Here is a 16,229-nt window from a genome sequence, read left to right as displayed (position 1 = left end):
GGCGGCGGCGTTGCTAGGCGACGCGGTGGCGGCGGGCGGCCAGCGGGTAGCCGGGCCGCGGCGGGAGCGGAGCGGAGCGGGGTTAATCCCACCCGGGGGGCTGCGGGGGGCCTCGCCTCGGGCTTGGGTCTCGTTCCGCCGTGGGGGAGCGGAGGTGGAGCCGGCAGGCAGAGCCCGCGCGGGGCCTGGGGGACACGGGCTGCGGGCGGAGCGCCGCGGGGAGGAGAGGGCGCCCGCGGGGAGCGGGAGCCCCGGCCCTTTGCTTGTGGAATGGCAGAGGGTGCAGCCCCGCCTTCCCAGCACGGGCAGCTCCCGTCTCCATCGTGGCCTGCAGTGTCTAGAGCGGAGGGTCGGCGCCGCAGGGCAGCCAGCGGTGGAGGGCGAGAGGAGGGGGGAGATGGCGAAGCGCACCCCCTCACTCGCTGCTTTGCCTCGGCAGTTCAGCGGCCCCTCCCCGAACACCTGCCATGGAGAAGTACCATGTCCTGGAAATGATCGGCGAAGGCTCCTTTGGGCGCGTGTACAAGGGGCGCCGGAAGCACAGCGCCCAGGTGAGGAAAGAGGCAGCAGAGGAGAGGGACGGGTGTCCATTGTGTGGTGGTGGGACTCATTTCTGGTGGCTGTTGGTTCCAGGGCCCTGCCAGGGCTTTGGGATTCGGCACTCATTCATTTTTCCATTGACATCCCTGGCCGACTCCTGTGGGCACGGAGTCATTCAGGTTCAAGGGACCTCAGGAGGTCTCCAGTCCATTCTCTGCTCCAAGCAGAGTCAGCACTGGATTCAAATCCTGCAAAATTGCAGGGACAAAGACCCCACAGCCAGTACTTGACTATACTTGGATGAATGTTTTTTCCTTATATCAAGTTGAAAGCTCTCCTGTTTCAGTTTGTAATCCCTGTCTCATCCTCCTGCCTTGCATGTCTTATAAAGAGTCTGGCTCCATCTTGTCTGAAACCTCCTTTTGGGAATCACAAGATTACTATTTGGCTTCCCTGAGCAATTGTTCTCCAGGCTAGCCAAGCTGATTTCCCCCAGCCTCGACTTGTATACCACATGCTTCAGCCCCCTCGCCATTTCTGGTGGCCTCTGCTATACCCATTCCAGCCTATTATTGTCTTTCTGAGGCTTGGGGCAACCTGGTGTAGTGGAGGATTTCCCTGCCCATGGCAGGGGCGGTTGGAACTAGATGATCTTTGAGGTCCCTTCCAACCCTAACCATTCTATGATTCTATGAAAACTGGCCACTGTATTGCCAATGTGGTCTAACATGTCTGAAGGGCAATAATCACTTCCCTCAAACTCCTGCCTGTTGATACAGCCCACGGTGCTGCTAGTGCTCCTCACTGTGAGGGCATGCTGCTGTCTCGTGTTTAGCTTGCTGTCCACCCACATCTTTAGCTCCTGTCCCATGTTTCTGTCAGTCCTGGTTTTGTCGGTGCTCAGTGATTAAGCTCGTTTGCTTATATGCTAGTGTGCAAAGTACCCTGAGCACCAGTGTTGATGTCCAAGGGCCTGGGGGAAGCCCTAGGCTCAAGGGATCCAGGGAACAAATGTCTCGTTCGGTGTGCTCAACTGGAAACAGAGTCCTGTTTGGGCTAAAAGTGGCCTCTGACAGGGCGGGTGGGAGCCTGGTCTGATCCCAAATTCATTTGATTTGAAAGGTGGTGGCCTTGAAATTCATCCCCAAGCTGGGGCGGTCTGAGAAGGAGCTGAAGAACCTGCAGCAGGAAATTGAGATCATGAGAGGCCTTCATCACCCAAACATTATCCAGATGCTTGACAGCTTCGAGACCGACAAGGAGGTGAAGGGGACTTTCTGGCGCAGATGCTTTTGCTTGACCAGGGCAGAGGAACAAGGGCTGGCCCCTGCTGTCGTAGGAACCTCTTTCTCAGGAGATGCTGGTGACACCCTGCCAGGGCTCTAGCAGCTCTTCCAGCCAGCCAGGTTTGCTCTATTCGCAGCTGATTCCTGGCTTGTGTTGTGTGCTGCCATCCTGCCACCAGCCTACTCCGCTCTCTCAGATGACCACATGGTTCTCTGCCCTCAGGGCATTCCCACTCCCCTGAGGACACGCAGGGACCTTGGGTGGGGCGGGGGGGGGGGGGGGATGGACGGGGGATGGGGGACGGGGACTGGGGATGCCGACCTGGTCAGTGTTTTTCGGAGCCCTCCAGTATGTGCTGTGTGGAGAGCCAGCACTTGGCTGGGCTGTGTGGGGTGTACTGGGTCATACACAGAGGTGAAGGAGCTGGGCGGGGGGTGTGTGATGGAAGAGGGGCAGTTTGGGATCACAAAGTGAGAGTGGGATCTTCAGAGACACTGACTTTCCACTGGCCTAAACTGTCATGGAGGCAGTGTGGTAGGGAAGGATTGAAGACTATGCTATGGGACATGAGGGCATGAAATAAAGTAATTGCGCAGCAGATTCAAAAACAAACTCAAGGGAGTGGTTCTACCCAGTGGGTGTGGAAATATCATTCTAGGCTTGTCCTATCCTTTCCTCTTCTCTGGTTTCTTCTGGCTGTCTGAAATAAGGACAGGTGCAAGGGCTCTGCTAAATGCTAGGCCCTTGCTGCAGTGCAGCCACAAGGGCTCTGTCCCACCCCAGGTCCCAGCAAGTTTGATGAGATGTATATGACGATACCCAGCGTCTCCCTCTTCAATTTACTGCCCTGCTCTGTCATGGTCCCTAGGGAATGATGGGGATGCAGCTGGGCAAGTGCCTGATCTCACCATCCTGCTCTTCCCTCCAGGTGGTGGTGGTGACTGACTATGCAGAGGGAGAGCTCTTCCAGATCTTGGAGGACGATGGGAGTTTGCCCGAGGACCAGGTGACTGTCTTGATGGTGGCCATGCAGTATTTGCTGTGGGATGGAGAGAACAGGGTTTGTCTGCTTGCAGGCAGCCAGTCTCTGCTGTGGGCCAGGGGACATCAGGAGGGTAAGGGTGCCTCTGAGGCTTTAGCTGGCAGAGCTTCTGAAGGGGATGGAAAGCAGTAGCTCCCCCCCGCCCCCCGCCACTGGGGGACAATTTCCCTGTTCTCTCTCCAAGAACAACACCATCAGGTTGCGCCTTGGCCATCAGCCTACTCTGAGGAACTGCTGGCCCATGGCTGGGGGTGGTCCCTGCCCCATACAGGGCAAGGGCAGGAGTAGGGGCACTGGGGAGCCAGGTGTAAGGGACCCCATGATTGTGCCAGCCAGTGGCACCATGGGATGCAGATTGAGGCTTCTGTGTCTCTGTCAGGTCCAGACCATAGCTGCCCACTGGTCTCTGCTCTCTATTACCTGCACTCCCACCGCATCCTGCACCGTGACATGAAACCTCAGAACATCCTGCTGGGCAAAGATGGCATCGTCAAGCTCTGTGACTTCGGTGGGTGCTGGGGCCAGCTTGAGGGGGACACTTGGGCTTGGAGCAGCCAAGGGCTGTCCTGGGTGGTGTAGAGGAGGAGAGGGGAGTGTGGAAGGGGACCTGGATTCTGTACGTACTTAGAGGTTGAGTAGGATGGGGGATTTTGGATTCGTAAGCTCGTAGGGATCTCCCTGGGAGCTGCAATGGTGGTTTCAGTCTGAATTGGCCATCTGTACTTTGCTCTGAGCAGGTTTGCCCGTGCCATGAGCATCCACACCATGGTGCTGACCTCCATCAAGGGCACCCCGCTGTACATGTCTCCTGAGCTGGTGGAGGAGAGGCCGTACGACCACACGAAGACCTGTGGTCTGTGGGCTGCATCCTGTATGAGCTGTTTGTGGGCACTCCTCCCTTCTACACCTAGCAGCATCTTCCAGCTTGTCAGCCTCATCGTCAAGGACCCCGTCAAATGCCTGAGGCCATAAGCCCAGTCTTCAAGGTAAGGGCGAAGACCCTGTCTATGAGGTGAGATCCGTTAATGTGGGCAGCAGCTTTGGCCTCGTCTGCTGTCCTGGTGAGTCACTCTTAGGTTTTTGTCCCATAACAGGGATTTCAGAACATAGAGAAGGGATGAGAGCTTGGCCTCCTGGGAGGGGGACCGTTATTGCTGCTGTCTCTCTATAAGCTGGGAGATGAGCTGACAGCAGAGGAATGATTTACTGGGCTGGGAAAGGAAGTGTCTTCCTGTCTGCCCTAAGCACTAGAGCCGCTCCCTTCCCCAGAGCCAGGCAGGGCGCGTAGGCCTCCTGGATGCCCTGACTGGGGAGACTGGTGGGTACACTGTGCTCACTGGTGGATGCCGAACATGTGTCAGTGACCCTGGTGTTGTGCTGCCCTGTAGAGCTTCTGCAGGGACTACTAATGAAGGACCCCCACCAGCGTCTGTCATGGCCGGAGCTGCTCTCTCACCCCTTCATTGCTGGACGGGTTACTGGTGAGTACCAGCTCTTTTTCCAGTGCTGGCCAGGTCCATTTCTTCTCCTGCTGCCTGAAGGCTGGGAGGACCACCCTGCCCTGCTTTTTTACTGCTCTGTTCTTTGCCTCCCCTCCTCTCAGCTTCTTCAAGTGCTGACTCTCAGCTCCTGCCCCTGGGCTTGCTCCGGGTTCCCCAGGATTCCTCTTGGGACCCCAGAGCCGGTTAGTCTTTCTGTGTCCAAGGGAGAGCTACTGATGAAGTTCTCTCCTCACCTCCCCAGTGAGTGATGACACAGAAGAGCATGGGATCTCAAATCCTTTCACCACCAAGCTGTCCCCAGAGCTGCAGGCCCTAAAGGAGCAACAAGCCCATTCCCTGGCCCCCAGGAGCGGCCAGGCCAGGATCCTGAGAAAGGCCCGTCAGAAGATGGCTGAGGAGGCACAGATAAAAAGGTGGAGGAAAGGTGTGGGATTCTCCTGGCTGTGTCCCACAGTCCAGGACAAAGGAGGGTACTGAAATGGGACCTGGGGAGGAAAGACGAAGGTACATGGGTAAGGCCGGGGGTGTCAGCCACATACAAGGCAGGATGTGGGGTCCTCGGGGTGGTGGGGTCAGGGAGCTCATCTGACTTCCTGAGTAACCCTGCCGTGATCAAACTTCTCTGCCATCACCCAAGGGGCAACTGAAGGCAGCTGACACATCTGTGAAGGACTCTGGCAAAGGGATGCCCAGGGCATAGACCCAGAGCAGCTCCTGGGAAGGCAGCCCACATGGAGGGGAACCACCAGCTGCCTCCAAAGAGAAGAACCCCAGTGTCCTGCAAGGAAAGAGCAGCATGGCAGAGTGGGAGTTGGAGGAGCCTCCACCCAGCCACGGTGAGGAAGAGCTGGAGCTAGGAGAGGAGGAACAGGGGAAGGTGGGGGTCGCTTGCTGACCGTGCTGTTTCCTTGGCTAGGGAGCACAGCATCACTCAAGACTATGAGAAGGAGTTTCCTGGAGCAGGGGTCCTTCCACAGACTGGTGCTGGCAGGACAGAGCCCCGGACAGGCGCAGCATCGAGACCATGGACCTGGAGAGTGAAGTAAGATGGTGTCTTGTGGTGAGGACAGCAGGGCCCAGTCCCCTGGGACTGGTAGAGAGACCCTGGGGCAGGCAGGGTCTGTGGCATCAGCCTATCTCCTCTGTGACTAGGAGCTGGAGAGTGATGAGGAGTGGCAGCACCTGATTGAGGCCACAGAGCCCTTGGCCATGCAGCTGAGCACACCGCTGAGCCTCCTGAGGGACCTGGCCTTCGGCACCATGTCCAGGCCCGCTTGGCAGACTTACTCAGCAGGTGAGGGCTGGCTCAGACAACTAGGACTGGGGACATGGATGCTGCCTTCTTCTCAAGATTGTATTGGGTGCATTGGAGGAGTCTTCAGTCCAGCCAGCAAGATCCTCTGCTTCTCCAGGAGCCAGAGCTGTCTCATGCACTTAGCTTGCCATCTGCTCCCCTGCTGTCCCCTGGCTGAGGGGTGGAGGGCTGCTCTGTGGCTGATGGAGAGGGCCACAACTGCTGCTGATCATGAGCACCTCTGGTTTCTCTGTGTCCAGGTGCTAGAAGGGATGCTGGAGGGAGCCTCCCGCCTCCGTCCTGTGGCTCCGCGTCGTGGGCAACCTCCTGGCTACTCGGTGTGACTCTGAGCTGCTGTACCACTTCTGCCAAGAGCTAAATGTGCCTCTGTCCCTGCTGTTTGTAGCCAAGCAGATCCTGGAGAGTGGTAGAACCAAGCAGGTGGGTGTAGGATCCCAGGGAAATTTGGGCTCCTTCCAGCCCTGCAGAGTGCTGGTGCTGAGGAGGCCCTGGTGTCCTGCTGGAGCTGGCTCACAGGACCGGTGCCTCTTGGCATCTGCCCCCTGGCAGGGAGGATCCTGCTGCGGTGGTGTAGGGATGGCCAGCAGACAATCCCCACTTGCTGTTTCTTTCTGGATCCTGCAGCAGCCTGGTGTATCCCAGTGCTGACAGACCTCCTCATGGTGACCACAGTTTATTTCAGCAGTGAATGCAACCTGGAAGAGAGTGGGCAAAAGGACAGGTAGGGACAACCCTCAGTGCTCTGAGGTTTCTTGTGGCCACTGTGTGGACCTGGCAGTAGGCAGGAGGTGGTGTTCGTACTCTGTGACTGGAGCTGTCTCCATGGGGAAGCATCATGGACTAAGTGCTTCATGCCATATCACTGTGCTCAGAGAGGAGCACCTTTCCATGAGTGGGACTAATTAAGGGGAAGGCACAGCCGACTAGAGTCCTGTTGTGCTGCCTACTGGCAGTGGCTCACAGTTGTGCTGCCTGCTCCATTAGCTACGGCCATATGGGCCTGGTCAGGACCCTGCCCTCACAGCCAGGGGCCTGTGTCTCTCTTCTCCCCTCTGCTCCCACTGCCTCCCCCAGCCTGCAGACCTTCCAGGAGAGTGCTGGCTGCTTCCTAGCCCTGCTGCCAGAGCTGCTGGCTGAGCCGGCCGACAGCGAGATGAGACTCTGCCAGCAAAGCCTCCTGGTAAGGGTGCCCCTGTCTCCCTTTTTCCCCACCCTCTTCCCCAGGGACAGAAGCTGTGGGGCTGGGTGTGCATGTCAGGGGGAGCACAGGCTGAGGACCCTGCTCCCAGCTGCGGGGGTTTGTTTGGGGGATCACAAGCAGAAACAAGCTCTCTGAGGAGGCGCCTTCCCCGTCTGTGCCTCTGTGTGTACCCCTTTCTTAGCCAGAGTTACTGGGTCTCACACAGTAAACTGGCTGGAGAGGACACTTTGAGGTCCCTGAAGCTCCAGCACGAGTCCTTCTCTCCCATCTCTGCTGTCCCCATCACAGCCTCCTCCCCCATCAGCCTCTCTCTTGTCCCATCCTGATCTGTTGTGATGGCGCCCTCTGTGTCTCCCCAGTGCTTCACCCCTGCTCTGTGAGAGACTGGATGCGACGTTCCCTTCCGTCTCTGCCCCTTCTATGCCAAGCCTGCGAGAGGAGCATCAGCCCTGCTAAACAAACTCCTCCAGGGATCCATCTCGGAGGCCTGCTTTGCAAGGTAGCGGTTGGTGGCAGCTCACCACTTTCCTGGGGTTTCCCCTCTCCCTCCTGCCCTTGGGGTCCCTCAGAGTACTGACTGCCATTGCAGTGCTGTTGGCTGGAGGAGGTGGCTGAAGCTTATCTGCCCAAATACCTGCTAAACAGGCTTTCCTGTTCTCTCCCTCAATCCCAGATCTCACCCTCCTTGTGTCACAAGCCTGGCTTTTCCTCTCTTGGCCTCCAGCACTATCCTGCTGTCCTCGGTGTCCCTCACCCTTACCACATTCTCCTGATCTCTGTCCTTGTGCAGGTGCAGTGATGGAGGCCAAATCAGCCCATTACCAGAGCCTACGTGTGGCAGACCTCTTCATGGGCTGCATTGGCTGCTGCCTGCAGCATCCCCCTGGAGAGGAATGGCTGTTGGGAAGCCAAGCAGCAGGTCAGGCCAGCTCTCTTTGCAGGGCGAGGAGGTGTGGTCCCCACAGGGACCCTTTGCAGGAGGGAGGGTCTCTTTTCAGCAGTAGAGTGGAGCTCTGTGGTCCTCTGGCTTGGTGGCTGCAGGGCTGGTGTTTGCAGGCTGCTCCTTCCCAGCCAACAGCTGAGCTTCGGGAGTCCTAAGGACTCTATGTCAATTAGAGGCTCCCACTTAGGGTCTGAATTGTGGGATGGGCTAAGTAAAGAACTAGGCAATGAAGAGAAAACATGAAGAATTCTTATATGGCAGTGATATGAACTGTAGGAAATCTGAAGTTAAATGGACAATAATAAGGGGGAAAGCAAAACCACAGATTTACATTTGAACCTTTAACTGAACTCTGAGTCAACAAAGAGGGAAGCAGAGGAGCTGAATCTCACCTTGCCTATCTCAGCTGTGGGACTGCATCAAAGCCATGCTGGGTCATGGCAGATGGGGCATCCCTTTGTGAATGCAGGCAACATGGAGGAAGCAGATGCCTTCTTTTCTTGATTTGTTGCTACCGTTAAACTCCTTAAGTCTGTGCAGTGCTTCAGGTGCCAAGGGTGCAAAACAGGCTGATTTCTGCAGGTTGCTCAGGAGGTAGCCGAAAAACTTATGGAGGCAGAGCGCCAGCAACTCGGGAGGCTGCTGGGAAGACTGGAGCACCCAAGCTGCTCCTTGAACGCGCTTAAGGTAATGGCCCCATCCATTTATCTGGCTGTCTCCAGAGATGCCTGGACCTTTTGGTCTGGGGTTAGGAGTGTGGGGAAGGGGGAACCATGGGCTCAGCCCTCAATGACTCTCATCTCCCTGGTGTCAGTTGTTGAATAAATGGGATGTGACTGGGATGGGCCTGGTCACTGCGTCCCTGTCCCCAGGGGCTGATATGTGTCTCTCCCCTTTGCCTCACAGATCCTCTATGCGGCTGCCATGCCAGTCTGAGCCTGTGCCAGCACCTGGGAAGGAACCAGCAACTTTGGAGTTCTCTCATGCAAGCTCTCAAAGGGCAAAGTAGGCCTGACCACAGCCCTGGTGGGGTAGGAGGGTGGGCAAGCAGGACACATTCCTCTGAGCATTGCTTAGACCAGGTTGGGGGATGTGTGGGGAGAAGAGTTTGGGGGAGCTTAGTCTGGAGAGTGCAGTTCTCCTTTGGGCCCCAGAAATGTCCCTTTCTCCCCTCCCAGCCTTCTGTCCCCCTGTGACTCCTTCTGTCTTGGCAGGTGCCCATGGTGGAGGTGGCCCAGGGGGCAGCCTGCGAGGCCTCACTGTACCTGCTAGCCCTGCTTACCCTGCAGCTCCAGGCCTCTCCTCCCAGGTAAGCACCAGCTTTCACTCATGGGTGGGAGAGGAACATGCCCTGCCCTGAACAGCCCTCTGCCCTGCACCCTGCCCAGAGCGGCGCTTCTGCTCCCACTGAGTTGGCAGGGCTCATAGACAGAGCTTTAAACTAGGTATGAAAGGGGGTGGGGGTGAAATCAGGATCACTGGAAGGGAGCTGGAATGCAGTATGCCAGTGCTTGTGGGGGAGGAATGCACTAGCATGATCGTGCAGTCTTGTGAATTAGCAAGGGATCAAGGTGTCATGCCGGGTTGCGGACGGAGCACAGGGGTTGTTGAAGGGTTGGTTACTGTGGAAACATCTGAGCATCATCAGGGGGCTCCAGGTACTCATCAGGGACCCAACTCAATGCCTCTATATGAATGTCCGCAGCTTGGGCAATAAACAAGAAGAGCTGGAGATGCTTGTGAGCCTGCAGTGCTATGACCTGATCGGCATCACAGAGGCATGGTGGAATGACACCTGCAATTGGGTGGTTGGACTAGAGGGGTATGAACTGCTCAGGAAGGACAGGCAGGGGAGACGAGGAGGGGGTGTTGCCCTCTATGTTAATGAACAGCTAGAATGCATGGAGCTCCACCTGCCAAGTGATGACGAAAGAACCGAGTGCCTGTGGGCCAGGATGAAAGGAAGAGTAGGAGACTTTACAGTGGGAGTGTGCTACAGACCACCCAATCAGGAGGACCAAGTGGATGAGGCCCTACATAGGCAGATAGGAGTTGCTGCTCATTCACAAGCCCTGGTCCTCATGGGGGATTTAACCACCCCGACATCAGTTGGAAAAACAACACGGTGGGGGAACAAGCAATCCAGGGGATTCCTGGAATGCATTAATGATAACTTCCTTATCCAAGTGATAGAGGAACCAACAAGGAGAGGTGCCATGTTAGACCTCATTCTCGTCAATAGGGAAGGGCTGGTAGGTAATGCTGAACTCGTGGGTAGCCTTGGCTGCAGTGACCATGGGATGGTGGAGTTTGAGATCCTAAGGGCAGCTAAGAGGGGGAAGCTCAGCAAGCTTGAAACCCTCGATTTCAGAAGAGCTGACTTTCGCCGCTTCAGGAACCTCCTTGGTAGTGTGCCATGCGATAAAGCCCTGGAGGGACTGGGAGCCCAGATTGCTGGTTGATTTTCAAGGATCATCTCCTCCAAGTTCAAAGGCATTGCATCCCGAAAAGGAAGAAATCGGGCAAAACCACCAGGAGACCTATATGGATAAACAAAGAACTCCTGGCTAAAATCAAATATAAAAGAGGAATATACAAAGCATGGAAGCAGGGACTGGTAACCTGGGATGATTACAAGGAAGTTGCTCATGTACTCAGAGACCAGGTAGAAAAGTGAAGGCCCTGACAGAGACAATCTGGCCAGCGATATTAGAAATAACAGAAAGGATTTATAGGTATTGGAGAGAAAAAAGAAAATGAGAGAGAAGGTGGGGCCTCTCTGGAAGGATACAGGTGACCTGGTTACTGAGGATGTGGAGAAGGCTGAAATATTCAACAACTTTTTTGCCTCAGTCTTCACTGGCAACCGCTTGAACCACACCACCCAAATCACAGAGGATATGGCTGGGTCTGGGAGAGTGAAGAAGCAGCCAGGGTAGGAGCAGATCAGGTCCAGGAACACCTAGAGAACCTGAAGGTGCACAAGTCCATGCGACCTGATGAGATACATCCACGGGTCCTGAAGGAACTGGTGGCTGAAGTTGCTAGACCACTAGCCATCGTATTTGAGAGGTCCTGGCAGTCTGGTGAGGTTCCTACAGATTGAAAAAGGGCGAACATAACCCCCATCTTTAAAAAAGGGACCAAGGACAACCAGGGAAACTACAGACCAGTCAGCCTTACCTCAGTGCCAGGTAAAATCATGGAACGATTCTCCTGGTAGCTGTACTAAGGCACATAAAAAATAACCAAGTGGTTGGTGACAGCCAACATGGCTTCACTAGGGGCAAGTCGTGCCTGACTAATTTAGTGGCCTTCTACGACAAAGCTACAGCGCTGGTTGACATGGGTAAAGCAACGGATGTCATTTTCCTGGACTTGTGCAAGGCGTTTGACACTGTCCCACATGACATCCTTGTCTCTAAAATGGAGAGACATAGATTTGACAGATGGACCACTTGGTGGATAAAGAACTGGCTGGATGGTCGCACTCAAAGAGTTGTGGTCAATGGTTCAATGTCTGCATGGAGACCAGTGTCAAGCGGTGTTCCTCAGGGGTCTGTTCTGGGTCCAGTGCTGTTCAACATCTTTGTCAGCGACATGGATGATGGCATTGAGTGCACCTTCAGTGTGTGTGCCGACGACACCAAGCGTGTGGTGCTGTGGACTCACTTGAGGGAAGAGATGCTGTCCAGAGGGACCTTGACAGGCTTGAGAAATGGGCCAGTGCAAACTGCATGAGCTTCAACAAGTCAAAATGCAAGGTCCTTCACCTGGATTGGGCCAATCCCTAGGCACAAATACAAACTGGGCACAGAGTGGGTTGAGAGTAGCCCTGAAGAGAAGGATTTGGGAATGTTTATAGATGAGAAGCTCAACATGAGCGGCAGTGCGCTCATGCGGCCCAGAAGGCCAACCGCATCCTGGGATGTATCAAAAGAAGTGTGGTCAGCAGGTCGAGAGAGGTGATTCTCTCCATTTACACTGCTCTTGTGAGACTCCACCTCGAATACTGCGTCCAGTTCTGGTGTCCCCACCATAAGAGAGACATGGATCTGTTGGAGCGTGTTCAGAGGAGGGCCACAAAGATGATCCAGGGTCTGGAGCACCTCTGCCACAAGGACAGGTTGCGGGAGCTGGGATTGTTCAGCTTGAAAAGAGAAGACTTCGGGGGGACCTAATAACTGCCTTCCAATACCGAAGGGAACCTACAGGAAGGCTGGGGAGGGACTTTTTACAAGAGTGTCCACTGACAGGACAAGGGGAAATGGGTTTAAGTTGAAGCAGAACAGATTTAGATTAGATCTTAGGAAGAAATTCTTCAGTACGAGGGTGGTAAGACTTTGGAATAAATTGCCCAGAGAAGTTGTGGATGCCCCATCCCTGGAGGTGTTCAAGGCCAAGTTGGACAGAGCCTTGAGTAGCCTGATCTAGTTGAGAGGCGTCCTGCCCATGACAGGGAGGTTCTATTAGTGATCTCTAAGGTCGCTTCCAGCCTATGCCATCTATGATTCTGTGATCCCTCCAATTCGGACACGTCAGCAGAGTGTGGGCAGTGTGGGTGGGTGCTGGGGATGTGGTGAGGACCCAGTGTGGACAAGGAGGTGCTGTGAACCAGGGCTTGCTCCTCCTCGCAAGATGGCCGTTTCCCAGCCCTGGGAGTGTTGGATGCTGCTGCTCTGTGGGATGTGAAGCTGTGGGAACACAGTGCCCCTCCTTGTGTTTCAGGCTTGAAGAGATGGTTACCCTGGCCATGAATGTCATCACTCAGTCTCCTGTCATCTCCCTTGTGGTAAGTCTTCCCACCCTGCCAGAAATGTCACTGAGAGCCCCGCAGAGCCCCATGTCCTGTTTGGGTCCTACTGTTGCTTGTGCAGGGTGGGATGAGGTCAGATGCAGCCCTGCCTGTCCCTGCCCTGGGCTGAGGGATGAAGAGTCCAGCGTTGAGCGGGCAGATGGGAAAGTCCCAAAGGTGCTGAGCTCTCCCTGTCATACAGGGTGCTGCAGCATTCCTCCTGACACAGCTCAGTCAGCACGGGGTAGCCTTGGAGCTCAGGGAAGAAGAGATCCTACCAGTGGTGACAAACGTGCTGACAGCACCTGCTGAGGTATGGGATGGGTATGGAGAAGGGAGGAGCAGGGGAGCCGTGCTGTCACCCCACTGTAGAGGTGTGCAGTCAAAGATGGGCTCAGAAGGGTGCAGCTGTGGTGCTGCTGCCCTCAGACCCAGCACCTACCTCTAGTCTGTTCCCTACTCTCTTTCACAGCTGCAGCTCCCCCCACCAATGGGTGCTGGTCTCTATGATGGGATCTTTTTCCTTCTGCTGAAGCTCCTTGCCCAGGTACCAGCCTGCCTATATCCCTTTGCCTGGTCCCTGCCAAAAGGTGTAGGGGCAAAAAGTCCTGAATGTGGATCAGTAATGGAGGCTGAGGCAAACCGTGGAGCTGGACAGCTTTGGCTGAGCTGTACAACCCCGTGAAAGTCACCTAATGTCCCTAGGTGGTCTGTGGAGCTCTGGAGGGTAGGTGAGAGGGTGGGTGAGCAGAGAGGGGTGATTTGTGGTACATCAGTGTCTGGGAACTGGCACTGTCAGCAGGTGCAGCAGGGCTGTCAGCTGCCTGGCCCCCCTGTCCTCCCCCTGGACCATGTCTGTCCAGCCCTGACCCCCCAGGACCATAAGGCTGGCAGGAATGTGGACCAGAACCCTGGAGAGTCCTGGAGGACCAGGATACCCCCAACACCTGTCTCCTCATCTGTAGGAGGACATGGCCGTGGAGCAGGGCTTTGCTGCCTCAGAGTTGTGGAGCGTGGTGTGCATTGTGTTTGCTTCGGTGCTTTGCGTGGGCAGTGACATGGCAGCGCTTGAGGGAAACCTCCCAGGGGCAGGTCACCCTGCGGCAGAACCAGACTGGAACCTCCTCTCCCCTCAAGGTAGGAGCTGCAGGACGGCAGGGCATCTGCCCTGGACCCTGCTCCGCATCCTGCTCTCAGACTTGCCCATGCCTGTCCCATCAGCATGTGGTCCCTGAGGCCAGAGGGCTCAGGGGCCTTCTCCTGAGGATTGCTGTTGTCCTCTGGGGAGAGAGGGCTGGGCTGGCCCATGCTGTGCCCAGTTGGCAGCAGCTCAGCTGAGGCTGGCTGTGGAGGAACAAGAGTGTCTGTGCTGCAAGGAAGCTTCACCCTGGCAGGCGTGGCCATCATGGTGGAGATTGGTCTAGTATTGGGCCGGCAAGCACAGAAGCCACCCCGGAGCATCCTGGACGCAGTACAGGCAGACAGAAGAGAGGAGACTTTTCAGACTCCCTATATTTGCTGCTCTGCTGTGGGCTCCCCCTGCAGGCTCCCTGCTCTTCCTCAGCCTGGCCCTCTTCGTCTTCACTCGCGAGTCACACCGTGTGCTGTCTCAGCTCACCCAGTCCCACGGTGGCCCTCATGGTGACACTGAAGAGGCTGCTGTCCCCTGGATTCCTGGCATGCTGGCAAGACGTGAGTTGTGGGGAGGGCTGAAGTTGGGAGAGCTTCAGGTCGCTTAATGGGGCTTGGGCAGAACACACAGAGGGCCATGAAGTTCCTGACCTGGCGCTTGCAGGGCACAGCTCAGCTGCAAGCCTCTCCTTCATGCCTGGCGTGGGGAATGCTCTCTGCCTCTTGCTACTGATGTTCTTCTGATCACCTCTGTATTAAGCTCTCTCTCTCTCTAACAATTCAGGCAAGCAGGAGAGGCTGGGGACCCTGAGCTTGTCCCAGCTGTGGTGATCCAGGCCTGCCAGCTCCTCTGTTTTCCTTTTGCCCTGGATGTGGATGGAGACACCTTAGCGTTGGTCATGGAGGCTGTGAGAGACACCCAGATTCCTGCCCAGCTGCTGCAGGTACCCTCTTGCCCTTCGTTTCTCTTCCCCCCCCCCATACTGTGGAGAAACCTTTCCACATCGCAGCCCCTGATGTGTGGCACGACTTCACACCATGCTGGTGGCTTCTGCCCACACAAGGATGTTGCCATGGGTGCCATGCAGCCCTCACAGCAGCTTGGCTGGCAGCTGAGCTCTGCACCGACCTGCTGGCAGCCTTCAGCTGCTGCTTGACTTGCCCGCATGCAAGGACAGTGCACTCAGTGCCGCTCGCTCTCCTTTTCTCCTTAGTCTGCTCTCACCATCTGCCCCTTCTCATACACTGAGCTCCCCATGAGCCTCTTGTGCCACCCTCGTTGTGTCTGATGAGCAGGTCATAGACCAAACGGTGAGGGTAGCCACCACCATCGGAGCATGTAATCGCCTTCTTGATGTCTGCCTTGTTTCGGACAGCCTCACGCTCACGGGCTGACCTCCCTGTCTCTCTTGACCCATGTGGCCCGGGCCTGTCCGGAGCACTTGCCCTTTCTCCAGAGGATCCTGAAGGGCTCAGATGAGACCGACCAGACCACTGACCCGCCTGCTCAGCCACCAGCAACACCTTATACGGGCCAAAACTTGCAACCTGCTGGGCAAACCTGCTCCGACATGGCCTGGCTTTCCCCAGACACTGCAGAGCCAGCCTGGCTTGCTGGAGAGCCTGCTGGGGTGCCCTGGAGGATGAGGAGGAGAGTGTGCGCAAGGCAGCCAGCTTCCGCAGTGGGCAATGCCGCCTACCAACAAGTCCTCCCCGGCCAGGACCCTGGGCAGGCCGTGCCCAGGCTGACACGGCTGTTGAATGACACGCGGGCCAAGACGCGCTGCAACGCGGCCTTGGCCCTGGGCAACCTGGGCCAGCGCTGGGCAGAGCTGGGGGACCTGTTGATGGAGAGCAGGGCCCCCCATGTCCTGCTGGAGGTGGCCCTGCCAGGACACCCTGGGAGAGCGTGCGGGAGGGAGCCCTCGTCGCGCTGCGGGCCCTCAGCCAGCACCCCGGGATACGGCAGGTACTGCAAGGGGACCTCAGCTCCTTCGGGGACCTGATGTGCTTGGGGGACCAGGGGCCAGGCTGGTGGTGACTCCCTGTCACTGTCGTTGCTCTGCAGGTCCTGCTGTCCCTCAGAGCCGCTGAGAAGCTGGCTGCGCTGGCCAGCGGTGACTTGCAGCCTGCTGCTGGTGGCAGCCCCCAGCCGTCTTCTGCCCGGCACTGCGAGAAGCTCCTCCACCTCCTCACACCTCTGCGCAGCACCAGCGGGAGCAGTGCTTGAGAACGCCCCTGGTCCACCAGATCCCGCAAGCCTGCCGCCCCACAGCAGCGCTGAGGGCTGACGCCTGGGCTCAGCCTGACGGTGCCCTTCAGGAGAACGGGACAAACGCTTTCATCCTCCTCAGATCCATCCCCGACCTTCCATGAAACGCACCTCCTGCCCGCCAACTTTCCCCGGGGGCACTCCCCGTGGGAAGCCGTTCCTGGAAAAGTGCCTATAGACCTTCAGAAACCACCTCTTTCT

General features: G+C 56.6%; 1 protein-coding gene across 1 annotated transcript; it reads left to right on the top strand.

Moving 5' to 3' along the window:
* Positions 1–467: 467 nt before the first annotated feature.
* Positions 468–15,986, top strand: STK36 (serine/threonine kinase 36). Its single transcript, XM_086616158.1, is given in 44 exon segments — positions 468–551; positions 1,663–1,803; positions 2,756–2,833; positions 3,249–3,264; positions 3,267–3,381; positions 3,607–3,710; positions 3,713–3,777; positions 3,779–3,824; positions 3,827–3,855; positions 4,260–4,350; positions 4,613–4,797; positions 5,009–5,251; positions 5,253–5,370; positions 5,373–5,413; positions 5,524–5,643; positions 5,902–5,970; positions 5,972–6,110; positions 6,314–6,407; positions 6,761–6,866; positions 7,247–7,258; positions 7,260–7,335; positions 7,338–7,371; positions 7,373–7,386; positions 7,678–7,739; positions 7,741–7,806; positions 8,413–8,522; positions 8,741–8,861; positions 9,045–9,139; positions 12,559–12,622; positions 12,828–12,938; positions 13,098–13,172; positions 13,591–13,762; positions 14,171–14,256; positions 14,258–14,324; positions 14,546–14,700; positions 14,971–15,030; positions 15,032–15,085; positions 15,087–15,155; positions 15,157–15,246; positions 15,248–15,391; positions 15,393–15,434; positions 15,436–15,642; positions 15,645–15,725; positions 15,825–15,986. Coding segments are annotated over 44 exon segments (4,113 nt in total).
* Positions 15,987–16,229: the final 243 nt, after the last annotated feature.

This window comes from Tauraco erythrolophus, chromosome 8, assembly GCF_009769465.1.
Source record: "Tauraco erythrolophus isolate bTauEry1 chromosome 8, bTauEry1.pri, whole genome shotgun sequence".
NCBI lineage: Eukaryota > Metazoa > Chordata > Aves > Musophagiformes > Musophagidae > Tauraco > Tauraco erythrolophus.
The sequence above is the reverse complement of the archived record's forward strand: the minus strand, read 5'-3'. Positions and strand labels throughout refer to the sequence as shown.